General features: G+C 33.0%; 1 protein-coding gene across 1 annotated transcript in view; it reads left to right on the top strand.

Annotated features, from left to right (window-relative positions):
• Positions 1-23,118, top strand: part of LOC130903434 (max-binding protein MNT-like) — a 61,983-nt gene that overhangs the window by 19,802 nt on the left and 19,063 nt on the right. The window contains exons 2-3 of the mRNA XM_057815527.1: positions 14,966-15,281; positions 19,345-19,652. Of these exons, the coding sequence (XP_057671510.1) occupies positions 15,003-15,281; positions 19,345-19,652 (587 nt within the window). The 5' untranslated portion in view covers positions 14,966-15,002. The remainder of the gene's footprint in view (positions 1-14,965; positions 15,282-19,344; positions 19,653-23,118) is intronic.

The raw sequence follows: 23,118 nt of genomic DNA, 5'->3' as shown, positions 1-23,118 counted from the left end.
AAGTAGATCTTTTTCTAACCTTTCTAAGAAATCTGAGCAGACCTGTTGACGCAAAAGCTTTTGGTCAGGAGTCAGATTTTTTGGCACTAACTTCGATCAGACTTTTGTCATGTGTGATTCCTTGAGTAAAAGTTTTCTAACCGTTTCTTTATCGGCTTTCATAGCCTCGGCAATCATCCGGATGCTCATTCGATGATTTCCGGAGTTAAAACAGTCACAGGGCGACCTGGCCGCTGGTCATCTTCAGTGCTCTTTCGGCGCACGAGATTGAGAATTGTCTCCATAGACCTCTTGCAACAATTTATAACACTCAGTCGGAGTTTTTTTTCAATTTAACAAGTAATTTGAGATTGATATGTTGCTTTTGTTTTTCGTCACACATGGTTTCGGCACGTAAAGAAAACACGTTAGTATCAAACCGCTACTGCACAAATACTATAATAGTGACGGAAACGTGTTTTGGGACGTGCATAGACAATATATCTCGTTATTTAATAGCCAGACCTCGTATATATATATATATATATATATATATATATATATATATATATATATATATATATATATATATATATATATATATTAAATTCAAAGTTAGTTCCTCTACATCTCTAATTTGAGAATTATTTTCGTACGTACTCTTCGAATGATCTATGATCTCGTAGTACATTTGAAATTGTAGTGCAAGGAATAGCTGCCCCAAGTGGATATACATGGGTTATTGGTCAAGGTTTGAAGTAATTACAGGTGATACTAACGAACCGCCACTGCTAGTCACACCATGACGGCAAGATTTTTCATTGTCAAAACTCGATACAAATAGTAAACATACATCAACTGAAACACGACTTTCCGTACAATGTTGCCATCATGTTAATTCCATTACTCCGGATAGAGGTATTTGGCACCATAAACTTGAATAATTATCAGTTACACGAGAAGTAGGGTTCGTGAAATTATTCAGTTTAAAATATATTCATGTTATATACTTTTTCAGTGACGTAACCTTTCTGTGGGGCAATAATCTATGATGTGTGCGATTAAATAATAAAAAAATATATTTGAGCAACAAAAATAAATTGTCTAGTGGTCGTTTCGGTGTCCCAGGCATGATTTCGCCGATTGTAAACCTCGCCTCATGTGAAAGTTGATTCACTCATGGTATTTAGAAATGTTGCTTGATTACTTGTACAATTTTACTTTGGTCACTGACAAAATTCAACTCTTGATATAGAATGGAAGTCATAGTTTTGGTTGATTAGCTTATTCTAAAAGCTGCAGATAATCCTCTAGTGTTTATTTCAGAATTTTACACATCTCGGACCATAATTTCATCTTTCGTAATGGAATTTGAAAATTTTTCAATTAATTTATTCATTGACATTCACTGACAAAATTGTGTTGCACACGTCGTAAAAAAAGATGAAATGATCAAGTTGAATGGGATTGTAGATGATCTTAGAACCGATAATCGTTTCTTTTTCTAATAGCAGAATTAACAAAGAGCTTTCAAGTACGTAAAATGTTCTTGTTTATGATGAATAGCATTTAGGTCGATCATTGCTAATTTGCTCGATGGCAGTGATAAAAATATTCATGGGACTAAATACTGACGAACGCTAACTGAAAAAATTGATTTTTTGAATTTCGTGCGTTTGAAAGAATCCTATAAACTATAGTTTCACAAAACAACACAATTCAAAGTTAAGAACTAGCGAACAATACCAACACGATAGGTTATGGTAATCATGTTTTGAAATACACATTTTGTTATTTGAGATTATGCATCTAGGGACATCAATAAATGTAGTCGCTTACTGTGCTATTCTAACTAAACTAAGATGTGGGCAGTACAGAATAAGCTGCGTAGTCTTCTAATGTTTAAAATTTGTTACTGTATGACTATGCCAGACCCCACTTTGCCGTTCATACCCAAAATTTGAGCTAATTAACCTTCCACTGTACAGTTCAGAGTTAGCGCCGAGTGATATTCACTTATTTCGTTCATAATATTGAGAACGGAAAAACCATTCTAGCGAATATTGAATGAAAATAAAATACATCCCTATAAAATGATACCAACTCAGGAGCTCATGGAATTCGATTTCGAAATTTTTATAAACAAACGATGACAATGTTTCATAACAATATGATCCAATTAGAAGATGTTTTGTTTTTTTGATAAAAGCATAAGCACACTTCAAGGTCATGTTAATTGTCAAAATTGCCGCTACTATCATTATTATCGTCCTTATAGCGGATACTAAATGTTTCGGATTTAGAAATCGTATATAAATCAAAAATTAAAAAAAAAAACTAAACTAAAGAAGAGAATTTGATTTTGTAAAAACCGGTATTCCTTTGTCTTTAAAATTCCTTCTAATGCAAGCCTTGGAAAATGTGACAAAAATACACTGGCAAAATTTGGTACAACAGACTCACCGAGGACATTTTAGGCTTACCTAAAATATGTTTGGTCTGCCGCCCACTGGCTCTTAGACTATTTTAAAAATCATCTGGGTTTTTCTAGATGTAACTTTTTTAGTGATTTCTAGTGGTGTGATTCAGGTTTACTGAAATGGTCCTCCTAGTTTAATAATAGGGTATAACCATAGACTAAAAAAAAGAAGAACCATAAAGCTAATGTCTTTCTGTATTAAAAGACGGCACTAACTTTATTAATGGCGCACTATGCGCGTGCGTATTTAACAGATATGTCACAAATAGAATCGATGTTATCAGAATCGCCATTCGGATAATTCCCTAATAATAGAAACTAGTGAATATATGATAACAATGCTTCACAAAACCAAACAAACTTCCGATCGTTTACAATTACATATTTTAGAACAAAATACAGTAACATACAAAGGCAATTATTGATGATTTAAATACTTTCACCTTCAATATAATAGAAAAACAATTTAAATATTAGAATAATGTAATGTGTTAATATTTTTATTTTTTATATATTGTTGTTGCACATGTAGAAATATTATACAATAATTTCAACTAAACACTTCAAACAAACTGGCATGTTAATTTCAATTACGCATTGTATATGTTAATTTGTGATTAGATTTTAAATTATTGTAATAGAACAAAACAATACATTTTATCGTTGAAAATTTACATTAAAAAAATGTTCGAATTGAATTTTTATAGCAAATATCCGAATAAAAAATATGTCAGTTTGTGCAATTTGAGGATTTGAATTGTTTTCTAACGTGAGTCCAGCGATTTCCATTACAGCTCTTTAGACCAGGGTTGCTAATTTTTGAGACAAAAAAAGATAATAGTAGGATGGAACATTTTGGAAAAGCAAGGAAATATAACAGAAATGGAAGGAAAAATAATTTACGGACAGTCTAAGGTCGGAAAGTGCAAGAGGGTGAGTTTTGAAGAGGAAAACCGGCTCATCTCGATTTTCGGCAAAAGTCTTTTGAAAAAAGGGTGAATGGTAGAGTTGTAGGTGATGAAAATATCTACAATTTTTGCCTTCACAATTTTTTCACATAACCTCATAATTTATGTGAAAAATAGAAACAAAGTCGGTGAATTTTTGGTCATTGAAATTTCTACTTTCTGATGGCGAAAAGAAATTACCATCAGTACGGTGAATTTTCTTAGAAAAATAAAAAACTCGTACCCGCAACTTTTTTCATCTTTTGTACAATTTTTGGTTATTTCTTAAAATTTACACTCTACTTGCATGAAAAAGTGAGATCTCATTGATAAACATAAATATAAATACTTAATACTATAAACATAAATACTTAGAGTTTAAAATTTTAATAAATAACTAAAAGTTGTATATAATAATTGAAAAAAATTTTAGAAAGCAAGTTTTTTTCCTTCTAAATTTTTCTGAGAAAAGTAACCATGGTGATAGTTATATTTATTACCCTATTTGAAAGTAAAGATTTCAACGAACAAGGAGCCCACTGACTTAAAAAAAAAGCTTATATTTTGACGCGAGAATTTCGAATGAAAATTAAGGTAGTTTTTGATATTAAGTCAAAATAAGGCGAAAAATTAATATTTCAAATCAAATAAGTTACATTGTGTTTGGGACTATAAAAGGTAAACAGAAGCTTAGTTATTTGAATGTTTTACATAAATTAAGATGTTATATGGTATAAGTGTAAATACAAATGATGTAGATCTTTTTATTACCTACAACATTGTTATCTAACTATTTCCATAGGACCTGTACTTTTGCCAGATATGGAGATAATCTGTTTTTACCCAAAAAACTCACCACATTCCTGTTCTCGACATCAGCCCGTAAATATTTTTTCCTCATTGCTTAAGGCTTCAGCCCTGGTCTACTTTTGTTGTCTAGATATCTGCAAATTTCTTTTCTAATGTTTGCATATCATATATTTTATACAATTATCAGCTTAATAGTAGGGGAGATTGTTGTACTTTTAAACATTTTTTTGAAATTTTCACACAGTAAAAATTTGCTATTGCCAGAATTTGAATGGGTCAATTTAATCTGTGTACATTCATGTATCAAATTCGCAAATTAAATTTCGTAATATGCATTACGAATGGGTAACACAAACTGTGTATTACTTACATTGCGTTCCAAGGAACATATGGTTATGTACCTTGGAAGGAACAGAGAAAAAAACAAAATAGCAGATTTAGCAGACGAGTTTATTAAGAACTTGAGAAAAACTTGTAAAAACTTAAAAACACCACAAAGTTTTTTCTTTTATAAAAATTCTGCATATAAATAATGAAAATCTTATTTTATTTAAACAAAATTCACATTCATAGACTTTCTACTTTTGTCATCAATATTTGCGCATAAATTATGAACCTAACGACCACACTTAATACACCGAATCCATTTTTCACCACCTTCATCAGCATTCCTCAGAATTCCCGCCAAAGTAGCACTCTTCATCTGCACTATCATTGTCATCTGTTGACATATAGTGAACGCTATTATCACTTTCGAGAGGTCTCCTCTACCTGATATTCTTTTTGCAACTTTTGGTTTAATTTCTAGTTTTAGGTTTTTGTTACCGATCTATTTTTTTGCTCTTATTTCTTCTGATCTCATCCTTCTCTAGGGTGTCGGTTGCTATCATTGTTTATCTAGTCTTTCTCTCTTTCTTTGTGATTTTCCTGACTAGTACTTTTGGAAACGACTGTACTTCTTCTGGCGAAATGAATAGTTTTTCGAGGGTTTTTGCATTTAGATTTGAGGGTTTTAATGATAGGGTTTTTACACCTGACGGCCTAGCTCTTGGTTCATCTGTGGTTTCTTCTTTATTTGATGTTAAAGACTGAGACTGTTTATCAGTAGTAGGAAGGTTGGGTTGTTGTACGTTATTTTCCAAATCACAATCCGTTACATAGCAACCTATAAAATCTTGATCTGAAAATATTTAGCTGTCCAGTAAATAAATTCCGAAAGTTCTAAAACCACTTGAAACATTGCTGGGAGTAAAAACTCGAGGAAAAGCAGTTCCCAGAACCTCTGCTACTGGGTAAATGTCAAACGTTTTCCTCCATTACTAAACAGCCAAGACTCTACAACTTGGCTGCAAAAAGGTTTTAAGAGGGCCATATATAGTTAAATAAAGAGGCTGAATCCTTTTTGATGTGTGAGATGGAGAAGTTATCGTGATAATTCCAGCATCCATACTTTTTCGACTGCTTGACTCTCTAAAGATTCTGGTGAGGCTAGCTTTAAAAACTTTAGAAGCCTCCCCAAAGATCATTTTATGGATCTTTATTACATACTAAGGCCTATTTTAAGGCACAAGGATTTACTGGATCTCTCTTCTTGCTTCGTGATAAGACGATCTCTGCAAAAAAAAACCAAAAAACCTAACGTCCTGTACCATGGAACGCGTTCCAAGGTACATGAGGTGATTTTGTTTCAAGGTACGAGTGGATGAATTTTTTCAATCAATTAATTTAATGCTTAGAGGTTATGTTCTAAACAAAACAAATAACAATACTGCGTAGTTACTTATCAATAGTCACAAGATGTACTTGTGACTTGCCAATTAAGATCATTTATGTATTGATAGATGGAGACACTGGTTTCAAATTTAAATCGTTTCAAGGTATACTACGTGCAAGGTACAACAGTCTCTCCTAATAGAATTTATTTTTCCAGTCATGATTAGGATTTTGCTCACGTTTTTTGCGCATAGAAACATCACGTGATCCCATCTCTCAGACCACTTACTCCCGAAAATCTGAGATCTGCTAATATTGAAGTACTTATGAATCTGTATAAGTTGTCTTGTGTTAATTTAATTTAATAAATGTTCATTCGAACGTATTGTCTTTTAAAGCACGAGTCGTCACGTAGAAAGTGTAAATATAGTAATGATCTATTTAGTTATATTTGTGTTGTTTATATAACAATAAAACAGGAATAGTTATATACGTAACTAGTTATGAAAAGAGGGATACTGCTCAACAAGCGTAATATTTACCAAAACGAGCGCTAGCGAGATTTGCAAATTACGCGATTTGAACAATATCCTCTTTTCATAACGTGTTTACTTACAACGTTTTATAACAATTTCGCACTTTTATAATATTTAATAGAATATCCAATTACAATGAAAATATTGATGTGGAATCGAATGGTGTTAGAAGTATGGTTACTATGGAAGCAAGTCTTGAAGTATTGTTACTATGGAAGCTAAGAATGATTTTTCAAAATAAGTTGAAATAAGTCAGAAGTAGGTAATTAATTGAAATGTCTTCAGATAGCAATTCAGACATTCTATTTGAAGTCAGAGAGTCAGCAAATGCTGCAGTGGGTAGTTTAATACCTGAAAAATCGAGAAGTAGATACGCCCTGACCTAGCAAAAATTTGAGAAAAGGTACTACTTGCTTATTTTAAAAAATTAAAAATATTAAAGACGTCGGCTTTGTGGACTACACATTCAATGATGAGATCTGAACTCACCATTTCGATATCAAGAAGTACACTATGCTTTTGGCTTGGCTGAAGACACGGTCAGCAGGATACCATGCAAAAAAATCGGAGATTACGACGAAGGAAAATGTAGGAAGATTTATAAAAGACGCTGAAGACGAAATATTTCTATTTGCAACAGTACAACTTAATTTACGATATATTTAAATAATTTATTATTAAATAAATCTGTTCCTTAGGTCACAATGATAATAGGGATTGCGAGAGTCTGCAAGAAGGATGAACTGACGTTCCTACGAAGAGACATATTTGGTGAAGGGACCTTTTCTAAAATTACAATTCCAGAAACCAAAACACATGTTGATTGCGAGTTTGTGGTCACTGCTGGAAATATCTTGTGAACCTCAAAAAGTATAGAAATATTAGACATCCTGCTGTAAAGCACTACTGATTTTTTGTGCGGTATTATAATGAAAAATGTGTCATACAGCCCATGGGAATAGATACCATTTACCAGCAAAGATTACTCAGTGCCTGGGTTTACCTAATATTAAAGGATACAAAGGACATTGTTTAACATGATCGTCAGCGTCTTTTCTGGCAGACTCAGGACGGACATTCTGAAAATAAAGCAACACGGAGGATGGAAATCCAACAGTGTGAGTTGAGAGTTCATTAGAAAATAAGAGAATACTTTCAGAAAACATTCTGGGCCAAGCCTATGGTATACGTGTAGATATAAGTTCAAGAAAACATCCACCCAGAAACTGAACTTGCTTTAAATAATCGTGTCTTCAATAATGTTGTTTACAATGTTTATAAAACTGAAAATACTATTGAATTAATATAATGAGTTAATTGTTTAAAAGTTTAAATAATGAAATAATTGTCAGTTTTTACAGTAATTAATAAATTATTCTTTGAAACTTAAACAGTTACGTAAAGTCTTTACGTAACTACTGTTCATAACTGATATTTGAAGGTTATGTCAAGGAGTGACTTGAAGTGTCACATTCGATAGCGGAATTAGATGAAATATTACAAACTCGGTCAAGGAGACTTACGCTACAAATTTCTGTTTTAACATGGACAAACTAGATAAACCATAGGTTCCTCATAAAGTTTGTGAGTTCTGTATTGAGTTTTACGATTATGAAAAAAAAGGAGAATGTCCTGGATAAGACTTTATTATTTCTTTGATCTGGATGGAGCCCAAGAATCGTTTTTGTGATTGTTCCTTTTGCGTAGTAGATTCTAAAAGTTTTAACAGAAATGAAACGTGGGGGTTGTGGTTTATAAGTAATTCGCATGTTGCCAAACTCACAGATATCAGTTTAATTTACCTGCAAAAGGATGATATATATACTCCAGAGTTATTATCACAAAATGAACATAGAGATTTGATACGTGATCTCAATTTATCAAAACAAGGACAGAGTTATTAGCTTCAAAATTGAAAAATAATGTATCGGCCCCAACAGTAACAATTACAACAACATACAAAATACTAAGCGAGTTATTACCATTTTTGGTATACGAATAACTGATTTACTGTAATGATAAGGCGAAGATGTTTCCTCACATGGGTTTAACAGAATACACAGTTGTAAAAAAAGTTTGAAGTGTCGTATTTTTCGAAGCATAATGGGCATGAAGAGACACATAATGATTAAATGTTAAATGTTTGATATGTGCTGATGATCGGAGCTGAAGTGTGAACACTGGAAGCCGCCAAAATCAACTGTACAGCAGCATTAGACATGTGGTTACATGGACGAATCTACTGGGTAAAGAACATCCGGGAATTGACAGGCATATTATATACCTTTAACAGATATCAGCTCGTCATTGTAATTGCGAACGTCAGATGGATGTGACAAGGCACAATAAGAAAGATCATAACTTACCGATCTGCGTGGATTTGAAAATGGTTAATTTTATACTTGGTCAATAAACTTGATACACGAAAAACCCTTACTCTATTAACCTCCCAGTATTCGGGCTCCTTTCCATAATATCAGAACTTGTGCTGGGTCTACAAGACCTATAAGCTTCGTATCATTTTTTCAGTAGGCTTTTTTTAAACCTCAACTCTTGGTTAAACTTAATGTTTGGCTATTTTAGTGCAGGATGATGTGATCAGGATAACTACCCAAAATACCTATTGGTCAAATATTATCCTATATTTGTAGGGCCTATTTTTGATGTATTGTTTCAATCAATAAAAAGAAAAAGATACTTTTGACGCTTTTTATCAATGATTGTGTATTCGCTAAGCGTTCAATTTCTTTTTTCCCGTAGCAAAAATAAAAATCGCTCTTCGGACATGGTCAGCCAGAAACTTAACACCGGTATCTTCTTTGTTCCACACTTCCCAACGTTGTGACTACTACTCCGTAAACAACCAGCCAAATATAACCAACTCAAGAAATATTTTATTCCTACCGGTCTACGAAATTGATTGTATTGTTAGTATTTCCGAAAATACATACCAAAACATCAGAAAAATATAATTCTCAATATTCCTGTGTAGACTTTGCTTTTTCCGTGGAGGTCTTGCACCTGGAAGGTGAATAACAATGTTAGATCATCGTGTTCCAATTTTCTCCAACATTAGATTGTTCGTATCGGAGTTTCCAATACCTCCATCGCATAGAACTCAAGTACAATCTACTTCTACAAACTGTGAACGTTCCTTCTCTTTTTCATAATCCATCTAAAATGTCTCAAATATCTGCTGGGTATTACATCTTATCATGGAACAAACCATAATATTTAGAGTTCAGCAACAGTTGAGTTAGGACTCGCGCCAGGTCTAATAGACGTTATATCGAGTGGTAATAACATAAATTCAAAATGATATAAAATATTGCTGGCTCTCACAAAGCAATAATATGTTATGATCGGTAACCAGAGATTGGAATTTTCATCGAAGAAGCGGATCCGGAAGAAAACCCTAACTGGTTTTCAAGTCCAACAAGAGCTCAGAGAAATGCGAGAAGTGGCTGTGAACGGCTGAGCAGTTAGAAGAAGCTTTAAGATAGCTAATCTTGAGCCTAAAAATCTACGATTTACCAGAGAACAGGTTAAATAGACTGACGAACAATGAGGCTTCGTTCTCTTCTTAGACAAAAGCAGAGTGGGCCTGTATGGTAGCGATGTATGTTTGTATATATGGATTTGGGGTCTCGTATACACTGCGACTTAAAGGATCTATTGTGTCCCCGTTTCTTGCTACGATACTGGAGAACCCTATGCTTACAGCTGTTCCATTAATCCCACACCTTTTAAATATCTAGAATGAGGGTTGGCTTTAATTACCAGAGATCTTAGTCTTCTATTTTAAGCGCTCCCAGGTGTAGTGCTCTGGTGTTTCACACTTCGATAGAATGTAGATAGAGGTTTCGTCACTGAGCAACAGAATCTTCTCTCATTACCTGCTAGGTCTAGCGTCTTCAGGTGTTTGTTGAGGAGACAATGCCCCGATAGAACTCCTGTTAGTATTCGTAGATTGTTCTTACTTACTTTGATACATTCATCAGATCTACTCTGGTTATAGTTTCCTTTGCCTGTTTCAGCCCTTGTATGTTGTCCCGATAGTTGATGTTGCTCCTATCTACCTTCTTTTCCAGAGATTTTTGCATAGTTCTGTACCACAGAAGGGTTCAGGTCCCTTGAAGGGCTTGTCTTCGTCCGCTTTAGCAAGCTTATCTGGTATTTTATTCTCCTTCCCATAGTGGCGATAAAAGAGGACGAGTCTACAGAAGACCAGGAGAAAAACTCGCGCAGTGTTGCATAAAAGAATATTTGGCTTTTGGAGGCGGTTCCTAGATGGTTTGGCGGGCATTTCGATGGAAGTAAAAATCGAGCTGTGTTGTATTAAAACTGGAGGTACAACGTAGGAATTAATGGAGAACTGATTCATAGAAGAAATTTTAGGGGATCAAGTCGTTCCTCACACCATTTTCACTAGCAAAAACTTCATTCTCATGTAAGACCATCAAAAATTGTATATAAATTACAGATTTTTAGGTAGAGACTTTTGACCGCGACCGTGTGACTTGATTCGACTTTTTGTTATCGAATGTAGTAACATAGGAAGCTACATGATGTAACAAGAGCCGCCACTGTTATGGCGCTTCAAAATGCGGTTTCAAAATTGAAGCTTTAGGTCTGTAAAATTTGACGCGAGTATTGGTAGTTTAAATATCAAGTTAAGAACCATAAAGTATTTTATCGAAGCGTTAGAACAAGTATTGAAAAGATGAAAGGTGAAATATTTGATGATACGGTAATTGATAGAAGCTGCAAATTTTAAGTTAATATTTCAAATTTGGAAAGTAAAATTTCCTTATGAACTTTTAGTTTCCAAGGGCAAATTTGAGTACCAAGTCATCTAGATAAATTTTCATATTACAGGAAATTAGTGAATAATTTGAGGGTTGCTTCCACCAAGTTATAAAGTGATAGAGAAATGGTATCAAGCTCGGTGGGCTCGTCATAGGATGGAGTTAAAAAGAAATCGTCACCAAAATATAACTCAAGAAAAAATATATTAGAGAATCTTACAAAATCATTGATAGTTTCATCAATTGTAACCATTAATATATCCAAAATCTTATATTGAAGGCAACGAAGCCACTGTTGACCTGTTGAAATTTTATTTAAAACAGAAAAAAAATAATGTCCAAAGTTATTGACAATAATTCGTATAATCAATTTTATTATATTAGCAAATTGTACCTACCGTCCTCTAGCATTAGTTACACCAGTAAATCTGACAGGAAAAAATCAGCAGATGGCTCAAAATTAACGGATGGGACTTAAGAGAGGGAGAGAGCTATTGATTCCACCCCTCAAAGTATTAATTTTATGTATGATAACTACGAACTTACATTTAGCCAAAAAAAATATCCGCAAAAAGTGATCAGTATAATTGATAGGAGTAGGATAATGCTTTCCAAAATATTTTTTTGAATCAAACCTCATTTGAGATACACTAAAAAATAAATTTTAAAATTTATATTGGTTTCGTAGTTCTATGCGGCAAAAGTAAGAAAAGATCAAAGAATCATAATAGTTAATAATATTATAATAGAAGTTATTCAAAAATTACTTTACAAAAAAATGTTTCCTTTCTTGCTTTATTCATAAAGAGATGACATGATTTATTTTCTATTGAATAACTGGCTCGAATTGTTTATTGCAACCTTCTTTTAAAAAAATAAGGTTTAAATTATTCGCATTTACATTTTATATGACATCCAATAAATAAAGCCATTGCAGCTGATAACCTCATTGCTTTAAATCCAACTTTGTTAAACTTATTTAGTATGAGTTTAATTTCTTTTTACAATATAATATATTATATAAATCTCCAATAAATTTCTAAAAACTTAACCAACGTATTAACTGAAAAACAAGACTCGTGGAAGCTGGAATTATCAAAAATTATTATTTGCGTTAAGGGTTAAAAAATATAATCATTTTCTTTCTTTATTATGTGTTTTCACAATTTTTCCATACACCATAGTCAAATTTCGATACATGACATTAAAAAATTCTCATACGACCTATCATTTCTGAGTTATACGCCTTTAAAGCTGCAAAATCAGAACTGATATTTGAGTACGTTTTCTAAATTATACATTCGAACATTATGCACTTTCAATGGATGATTACGTATGTCAATGTAGTGTGTTTGTCAGAATAAATAATTCTACACTACTATCTGACGGCCAGCGGCGGCTCATGCCCATGATTAACTGTTACAAACTTTTACAGGGACAATCTGTAGAATCTTAAGACAGCAGAAATGAATTTTTCAATCGATTTCCCAAAAAAAAAGGTATTCTTTGTTTAATTCGATCAAATTGATGGTTTAGGAGATATACAGATTTTTAGATCGTTTTACATGTCAAGAAAGTTATCATAAATTGTAATTATTTATTGATATTAAAACACAAGCAAATATTCTTGGAGAATAAATGAATAAAAAAATGAACATTTGCACTACACAGTATCGAAGATCATCGGTAGAATTATACCCGGCTGTAGAACTTTTGTTAGGGTTGATCGCAGCTTACGGAAAACAGGTTTTCCTATATAAATTTTCCATTTATTTTTTATAAAATCATATTTTAGAAAGTGTCTTACCAAAAAAAGGTGGCGAAGATCAACAACGAACTATACGAACACCAGCTTTAGAGCAAAATGCATTAGATACAGTTGATGCTCATACCACAACTAGCGTACACAAAATGTCACTACAATTTAACGTATCAACGACAACTATACATAGGATTCTCCAGGAGCAACTTCTCGCATCCAGAAAGTCGTTGGTTTCTAGATAAACAATGAGTAGATGATACATTTGTTGGAAAAGTACTGTTTACTGATGAAGCTGCTTTCACACGAGACGGTTTTGTTGATTCCATAATTTACATTTATGAGCAGATGAAAATCCTCGGACAATTCAAACAAAGAATTAACATCGATTTTGTGTTAATGTGTAGGCGGGAAGATTAGATAATAATTTAGTAGGTCCATATTTTTTTGATAATAACCTGAATGATCAGCGATATATATTCTCCACTCATGTTATGTGATATTCGTCTAAACATTCGCAGAGACATGTGGTTCACGCACTTCCTGGATAATGTAGAAAAATCATCTTAATAACATTTTTCCTAATAGGAAATATTCTCCGCAGACTCCAGAAGTGTGTAGACGTGAAAGGTGCCTACTCCGAACATTTATTATAGTTTTTTTGTTTTTATTTGATAAGTTGCAGGCTAATCAACTAAATTTTTCTAGATTTCAATTTTATCTTTATATAAGTGGCACGATGTTCGACAGTATACAGTTCAATTAGTAAACTATGTTTTCCTTAGTTTCCTACATATCTCCTAAACCATACATTTTATCGAGAGTACCTTTTCGTTAAAAAATCGATCAAAAAATTCATTTCTGCTATCTTTAGATTGTACAGGTTGTCCCTGTAAAAGTTACAGATTGTTAATCATTGGGCATGAGCCGCCCTTGCCCGTCAGGTAGTAGTGTAAAACACACTATATTGACATACGTAATCATCCATTAAAAATTCATAATATTCGAATGTATAATTTAGAAAATATACTCAAATATACCTAAGTTCTGATTTCGCAACTTTAAACGCCTATAACTCAGAAACGAGGGGTCGTATGAAAAATATTATGTCACAATATTATTTTCACGTCATCTACTCACTTACTTTTTAGGTCGGAGTGGAAAATAGTCAAAATACTTTGATGAAAGTATAAAAGGCAAAGTTAATTGAACACATCATTTATTACTCGTATCATTTATTATCAATTACAATGAAATGAAAAAAAAAAATGTGGAAATTTTATTAATTACAAAATAATAAGTATAAATGAAAACAAATTTTAATTAACACGACCTGTGGTGCTGTGTACGGTATACAACAGCCAATTGAAATAAGTTATAATAATAAAGTGACAAAAATGTAAAAATTGTACATTTTCCAATGGGACCTGGAAGCGTGACCATTTGAATGTAAAGTGACGACCTTACCACGAGATTGTCACCGCATTTTTGTTATAAATTGTTGATCTACAAACTTGATTAATGAAATTATGGTTAATTTAATCAATAACATCTAAATTAGAAAAAAATCTAATCAATTTAGTGTTAGTAATTATTTTTTTCATCGTTTTTCACTATTAATAAATATCATATTGAGATATATCTTTTGATGAAATTATAAATTTTTTTCGCTTGTAGCACCATCTATTAGTGAAATTTTGAAAGTAAAATTCTATTTCATATAAACTTACAACACGATTAATATCGAAGAACCATGCGAAATTTTATGTCAATAAGTTGATTAAGGTAGAAGTAACATTGTTGTCAAATCTACCAATTTTTTTCTCTTCGGATTAATACCGCGTATTTACTTTTATTTACTTTCGTCATTCCCGTTCTTGTGTCCTCTATAAGGGACAATCTGATCTTTCGACTAATGATTTGTTTGGTTACAGGTTTTATAATCGGCGGGCTGCCAACTCTCGGGGTAACATGAGTTCTTTGAACACACTACTAGAAGCAGCAAGATTTCTGGAATTGCAAGAGCAGCAACAGAACCGTACAACGGTAGCAGCTGAAACTTTAGCAACAATGAAACCGGTTTCACCTACTATTACGAAAGCTAATGTAGCGCCCGTTATAGCTTTAAGTCAAAGCACTGTTAAGACAGTTACTGCTAATTCGGCGCCTCAAACTATGGTTATTTCGTCGAATAATATATCTCCCACAATTCTACAAACCCCTATAACTTTTTCAACTCCTGCACCCCAGGTAAGCGTTTTTTGTAGTTTTGTTCTGTCCATAAGGTATTCCAAGGTCTCTGGGATCGGCATGCTGGGAAATAATGAACTTACATCAAAGCAAAATGAAATTTCCCCATCTCCATTTTCTGTAGTCTTCAATTTGTTGATAAACTCTAACGAATTCTTCACTCTCAGGTTTGATGGGTAGGTTTTCAAACTCCTTCGTCAACCACCTGACCAATTGGTCTCATTGCCTTGCCAGGTTTGTGAATTTTGGGAAGGCAATAGAGCTTTGACAATGTTGGGTTACTTACGGATTAATTATACTTGAGTATACCAGTGACAAGGTTTTTACAAATTTTAAGTGTTTCTTTCACATTTGTTATAATTTTATTCAGAGGATTCCTTGAGATTTTGGTGTATAGTCCTGTTTCAATTAAGCTGTCCTTCTTCTTAGCCTGCCGTATCAAATCCCCTTGACATGGCAGAACTCTCTTTATCTTGAGTTAGTCTAAACAACTGTACTGATTGTCTTATCTCAGTCCATTCTCTAATATTCTTCAATCAAGAGGCTTATTTCCTTACAATTTCTCTACGACCTTCAACTTTACCAATCATAATCAACTGGTGGATACTAAACCGGCTACCACGCATAAGGACTGTATCGTTTGTTTGCATAGCTGTCCACAGTATCTTGAGCATGCGTTTAAATAACCACATTTCAAAAGCCTCTAAGCGATTAATAATAGTTATTTTTAAAGTCAATGTTTCGACACCATATAAGAGAACTGACCATATGTAATTTGATCATATGTTTCCGGAGTTGAAATTTTAAATTATCATTAGAGAAGAGTGATCTCATTTTGAAAAATGTTGTATGAGCTACCTCATTTCCACATTTAATTTCTTTATCAGTATCCAGTTGCTCAGTAATGTAGCAACCAAGATATTTGAAACTGGACACTCTTTGAATAGTTTGTCCGTTTACCTGTAGCTGTGTATCATGGTACGGCAAGCGACTAAATACCATATATTTTGTTTTTTAACAGTTAATGTTTAGGCCCATATATCTTCCTACTCTGTCAATGGCGTTTAAAAGGCATTGCAGTCCATTCAAGTCATCACACAGTACAACTGTATCGTCTGCGTATCTGATTGATTGTATTTATAAGTTTACCGTTAATTTTCACTCCATATGATAAGTTGTGTCTAGCTTGCTTAAAGATCTTATCCGAATGCAAATTAAACAAAAGTGGTGAGAGTATGCAACTTTGTCTGACTCCTCTAAAGAATTTGCATTCTTCTGTCGATTTTCTTCCAGATATTTCATTACATTGCACTCAATACTTATTTTCCATTTCGCTTTCGATATAGAAGTAAGCACAAACCATTCTAGTATTCCTTTTTACCGATATGCATTGAAAAAAATAGATGCATGACAGTAGTGATCCGTGTCAGTGATTTTGCAATTTGAACAAAACAAAAATGCACAAAATAATTCATTGAGACACGCAGACATACGAGGATGTATTGACATCTAGTTAGCCTATACCAGTTCCATGCATAAACAAAAGATAGCAACGAACAATAACTTATTAGAAGAGTCATGACATATCATATAGTTCACGTCAATTAGGACATGATAGAATTGCTGCAAAATGGATCCCCAAATGTTTGAATATTGACCAAAAACGTATAAGGGTAGAAGCATCGCCTTAGATCTGTGCTCGATTTGAAAACGATGTAGACTTCTTAAACCCTATTGTTACTATGGATGAGACTTGGGTACATTTCTTCGATCCCAAAACAAAGCAACAATCGATGGAATGGCAACACTCTGGTTCTCGAAGACCTAAGAAGTTTCGTGTCCAAAAATCTGTTGGAAAAATCCTTGCTTCAGTTTTTTGAGACGGCCATGGAGTAATCATGATTGATTTTTTGGATAAGGGTAGAACAATAACTTATTAGAAGTGTCATGACATATCATATAGTTCACGTCAATTAGGACATGATAGAATTGCTGCAAAATGGATCCCCAAATGTTTGAATATTGACCAAAAATTTGCTGGAAAAGTTCTTGCTTCAGTTTTTTGGGATTGCCATGGAGTAATTATGATTGATTTTTTGGGTAAGGGTAGAACAATAACTGGATATTACTATTCGACATTACTGACCACTCTACGGGAAAAATTAAAGAGAAAAGAAAGCTATCCAAAGGTGTTTTGTTTTTGCAGGACAATGCCCCTGCACACAGATCTCATGTTGCCATACAAAAAATTTATGATTTAGGATTTGAATTACTAGAACACCCCCTTATTCACCATCTTTGGCTCTGTCCGATTATCATCTCTTTCCTCAACTGAAAAAAGTTTAAAAGATTGTAAATTTTCTTCCAACGAGGTAATAAAAGCTGTGGAGGTCTAGTTTGCAGAACAAGAAGAAACATTTTTTTTGAAAGGTCTAGAGACGTTGCAGGTTCGCTGTAATAAATGTATCCAATTAAGAGGAGAATATGTTGAGTAATAAAATATTTTGACATTGAAATTTTGTTTGCTTCTAAGATTTTTTCAATATATCCCCGTAAATGGAAGTTGTCATCTCCAAAGAATAATTAGCAAAAAATCTCGAGCTTGATCTGGTAAGACATAAATAAAGTAGCAGCCAATGCAACTACATAAATCTGGTCGAAAAGCGCCCAACTGTTCAACGTTAGCCACACATCAATTTTTCGAATATTAAAGGAGAATATATTTTTGTGAACAAAAGATTGAAATGTTAAATAACAATGTCGTCCAATTAGAATTTTTTTTTTTTTCTATTAAGAGCGAATTTTAAATTCACGGTCATATTAATCGTCAAAATTCCGCTATTGGTCTAATGAGAATCCTCGCTGGATGAGAAAAGAACATACGCAATATCTTAAAACAGGTGTTGTTTGGTTAGGTTTCAGTAAGATGGAGCACCCCCTCATAACCAAATCAATGTCCTGTAGTACCTGAAGCAAAATATTTCCAAATCGGTGAATAAGGTCGATAGAATAACCAACACGATCTAACGCCATTAGGCTTCTTTTTATGGTAATATTTCAAAAGTATTGTATACAAAACTAAAATCTTCAAATTAGATTACTTAAAAAGACAAATCACGAATTGCGATTAGATCAATCACGTCTGAGATGTTGAGTAATGTCAGAAGACATGTTTATACCAGATTATCATTTCGCCAAGACGTTTGCGGCGAGCATTTTAAACATCTCCTACATTGACTTAATGTTTTACCGTTTTTATTTATACAGTATAAAGAAATAATCAGTATCACTGAATTCGATGTATAATAAGTGAACATTTCGTTTATTTTGTAACTGAGCCCATTTCATAATAATCTTTTCTTTCCTGTGGAACGAAAATCCTGGTACTTTTTTATCATTTCTCTTCTTTAAACCATAAGCAACACACTGCTTCATTGTATACAAACTCAACAAGTCCAAAATAAGTTCGACTTAAATTAATAATCACAAAAATAAACATACGCTACTTTAAAAATTCTGGCTCCGATTTAATTTGGTAACAAGTCCAGGATCCGATATTACGTATCCATTAATCTTTCCTTGTCTAAGATTAGTGCCTTTGGATCCGATCTTGGCAGATTAGGGTTTGTAGAATCATAACAAACACTTTTAACACTTAATAATAAGTTTTAGTCGCGAAATCACCAATTTGATCATGACCCTTTGCTCGAAATTCCGCCATCAACACACGTCTAAAATACAAAGCTGAGAGTGAACTTTGGCGCACGGATCTGAGGAAAATTAGTAATCCCAAGGTTACCATAATCGCGGCAAAAAAATCAGTCTATTTACTCGATTGTCTGAACTTGTAGATAACCAATAAAAAAATTTTGTATAACTTTAATCAAACTATTTTATTTCTAATCCCGTTTACCTTTACCGTATGGATACGTATTTATGTTAGTTTTTTTCTTTCCTGACGATGCAAAAAGATCAGGCACGTTTGCATTTATTCTTGAATATACCTTAACATATTTCTATAGTTAGTTAGTACACATTGTATATGTAAAAATATGTTTTTCAGATCGTGAAGAAACTTGAACAAGATGGTCAAGTATCAAGTACCACAATACCTCATATATCGCGACAAAGAATTTTACATAATAGTTTTGATATAAGGAATTCCACAGTAAGCGAAGATGGAAGTACGGAAAGCAAAAGAAAACAACCACCGTTAGTATTTCGAGCAGGTACTCGAGAAGTTCATAATAAACTTGAAAAACATCGTCGAGCGCATTTGAAAGAATGCTTTGATATTCTTAAGAAACAATTACCTACTACTCAGGATGAAAAGAAACCGTCGAACCTTAGTATACTTCATTCCGCCTTAAGGTTAGTAATTTTATGCAAAATATGGTTAATTGTACATAATAGGATATTTTATTTTAATACTTTTGGAACATTCAAATATTTTTAGACATTTTCGAATGAATGAAAATGTTTCGTGGGAGAATTATCTTTTCAAAATTCAATTAAAAATAACTACTTGACATACCGAATTTCACTTTTTAGAAATTATGGGGCTTTTCTGAAATTATGATCAGAGTTAAGAAGATCATCTATCAGCTAATTGTGGATCCTAGCCCAGAACCAGATTTTGATCCCAGTTTCCGAACGTTGCGTTCAATTTTCGTGGAATTTCAAATTTAAAACAAGATTTTCAAGAACTTTCAATTTTTATCACTTTTTTATACATTAATCCTTCCATGATATTTATTTAGTTGTATAATAGTTTCAATGACTTACCCACTCACACGGATTTCACACTAAAATACAATACAAATAAGCTATTTTTATTCTGAAATACCGAAAATTCCAAAAATCGCAAACTCCAGTAACCTTTAAATCACGCAATAAATAACTTTCTTGGAGTTGAAAAACCATATACCAACGAAACAACACGTCAGCTGATCGCATTTACCCACTGGTCCTCTAAATTCGTAGACTGAAAAGGATCACTTGTTCATTCAACTTTTGTTTTTAAATTACAGTCCTGATAATTTTTATCGTCTTTGTGAGATTAGTGATGGTTATGCTTTGCTGTTGACATTTTTCCTCGATTTTGTTCTTGAAAAGTGCTTTGAAATCGGTATTATCAATAGACATTGTTTTCTGATTGTTGGTTGCTTTAAGCTATTCGATCTACTACTAACATTCCTTATATTTCGCTGTGGGATGGGATCCTCATGAAATTAACATTTATATTGTTGTTTCTGTGAGTAACTCCTTGATAAGAATGACTATAGGGTGGTTGGAATATTATTAGCAGTGTATTGTTACCAACTTTAAGGATTGATGATTATAAAGACCTTTTGGGACCTAACTTTCTAAAATTCCTTAAGTGCTTTTAAAATGACAAACAATTTAGCAGAATGGATACATGTAAACGGAGGGAGTACAAAGGATTTTGACAAATTATCTGAGTAGAAGACGGCTCCAATTTCATCTTTATTTTTTGAAGCATCTGTGTATACCTTATAACAGGAACCGTATTTATTTTACGTTCTTGAGAATTCTTGTTTTATTGTGCTTGTTGGAGTCTCCAATTTATTGAGGTGAACAAGACCTAGCTCTGTAATAGGAAAAGCTATTAACCATAGAGGGGAGAAACCGTTTTTTTTTGTTTCTTTGAAATCGGTTTGTTTTGAAATAAAATGGAAATTAATATCTAAATATTTATTAGATGCGATATGTGATTTGTATCAGAAAAGTTATCCAATTGATGATAAATTCGTTTCATTCATATTACAAAAATAGGTTAAGTTGATTTCATTAGAAAACAAGCTTTCAGTGCGTGAGTAGCCTAAGCAACAAATGTTGGAATGGCCTTCTGATACAGGTGTTTTATACTATTTTCTCTGTTTCGGCCATATTTATTCAAAGAGAAATTGTTAGAAATGTACATTAGGGAAATTAGACCGTAACGTAGTAGTCGGCTGGTAGCATTGTTCACTTTGGAAATACCATTTGAATTTGAAGGTTTGCTTAAGTCAGAAAAGAAAATCATTCTGTAAACTGAATGTCGGGTGAAGAACTTCAATTTACACCACCAGAATTGTGGAACGTAGCCTCTACCCCGCCAAAAATAATTTTTCTAAAGAAAATAATGATATTGTTTTGAATTCTCAGAAAACAAACTTGGTATTTCAATTAAGAGAGGTGAAAAGGCGTCAATCTCTCTTGAAATTTATAACTGCACATTCGATAAGGAAAATTAATTTATTTCTGTTACAAATGAATCATAACACTATTGAATTTCACTATAAATCCCTGGATTCTCATTTTGTCCAATTTGCTTTAGTGAAAGTCTTTTAAATTACCACAAAGGATAATACAAATTCTTAAGAACGTCCCAGCAAGGTTTTTCTCTATATCAAATACTATCCAATTTTTATTTAAAAATTACATTATCTCTTTAGAGAGTGCCACATTAATTTCAATATATTAAACTATCCATTTATGTTAAGGTTATCTCTTTTCAAGAAATTTCTTCACTGTAGATTTGTATATTTTTTCCATATTTCATGATTACGTTCACTTTGTCTGGAAACTCCTTATAATTTGTTGTAAATAATATTTTGAAATTGAAATAACCTCACCGAATAATGCATCGTCCAGTCAGCTGTCAAATTAAAACTTTTATTCAGGGGCACCAATCAACTACAAAAATTACCAAAAATCGATTGAGTTTGGAGCCTATTCTTACATGAAAATGCGTGCGAGAATAACGTTGCTCTAATACCGAAACAGAGAATTGTATATTAAAATAAAAGTAACAGAAGGCTTAGCGTAACACCAGTGGTCGAAGGAACGAATGCTGAAATGGCCTTCTGATATGAGTATTTTATGCTATTTTCTCTGTTTCGACTTTTATTTACAGGAAAATTGATAACAATATACGTTATTATTATTTGAATTAAAAATCTCACACCACCCTCACACAAGACAGACATAATGTATCTTCCAGTCAGCTGACAAAATGAAACTATTATTCAGGGGTACCAATTCACTACAGAAAGTTGCGAAAATCGTTTAAGAATTTAATCATCTGAATTATTTTCAATATTATTAGTACTTTTATATATTCGTTGGATAACTAATGAACCTATAGAACTATTTATAAAAACTCTTCAAAGTGAACAGAGCAGATAACATCTCCTTACAATGGAGCCTAATAAACTTATAAAATTATGATAGCAATTCTTGTAATCAAGTTATTAAGCTTAAATTTGAAACAAATTTCATGAAATAACTAAAAATTTAGTTAAGAAATATTACAAGAGATGAAGCTTAATTAATTATTGCCCTATAACTAAAACACTCAAAAAATTAAAGTTGAACCATTTTCAAGCTGAAAATTGAACGTTAAATGTTTTTACAAGATTTGATCTGTCCGAACACTTGATCAAGCTTAGGTTAATTAATTAATTAAATTAGATTAGTTACCCTTTTTCCAACGGATCCATTACTTGTTTCCACCTTGTATACTTCCATGTGTCATCCAAATATCTTCCACTGAGTTGCATGCACTGTTCAAAATAGAACCTCATGTTTCCCGCTACTCTCTGCAGTAGGCTCAATTAAATTGCGCTGATTTTAGGACAATCGTTTAAAGTCCACAATAGTTCGCGGATTGTTACTGTAAACTCTATCTTGGAATAGCATCAAAAAAAAAATTCACGAGAGTCAAGACGAGTGCCTTGGTGACAACGAGATGTCCCCAAAGCTGTCCCCTAAGCAAAGCAAATTCATCAAAGCACTGGTCGTGTGTGGGGCCGCACCATCCTTTTGAAATCAC

The sequence above is a fragment of the Diorhabda carinulata genome, chromosome 2, assembly GCF_026250575.1.
Source record: "Diorhabda carinulata isolate Delta chromosome 2, icDioCari1.1, whole genome shotgun sequence".
NCBI classification, from domain to species: domain Eukaryota; kingdom Metazoa; phylum Arthropoda; class Insecta; order Coleoptera; family Chrysomelidae; genus Diorhabda; species Diorhabda carinulata.
Note: the sequence above shows the minus strand (reverse complement) of the source record. Positions and strands in the feature narration are given on the sequence as shown.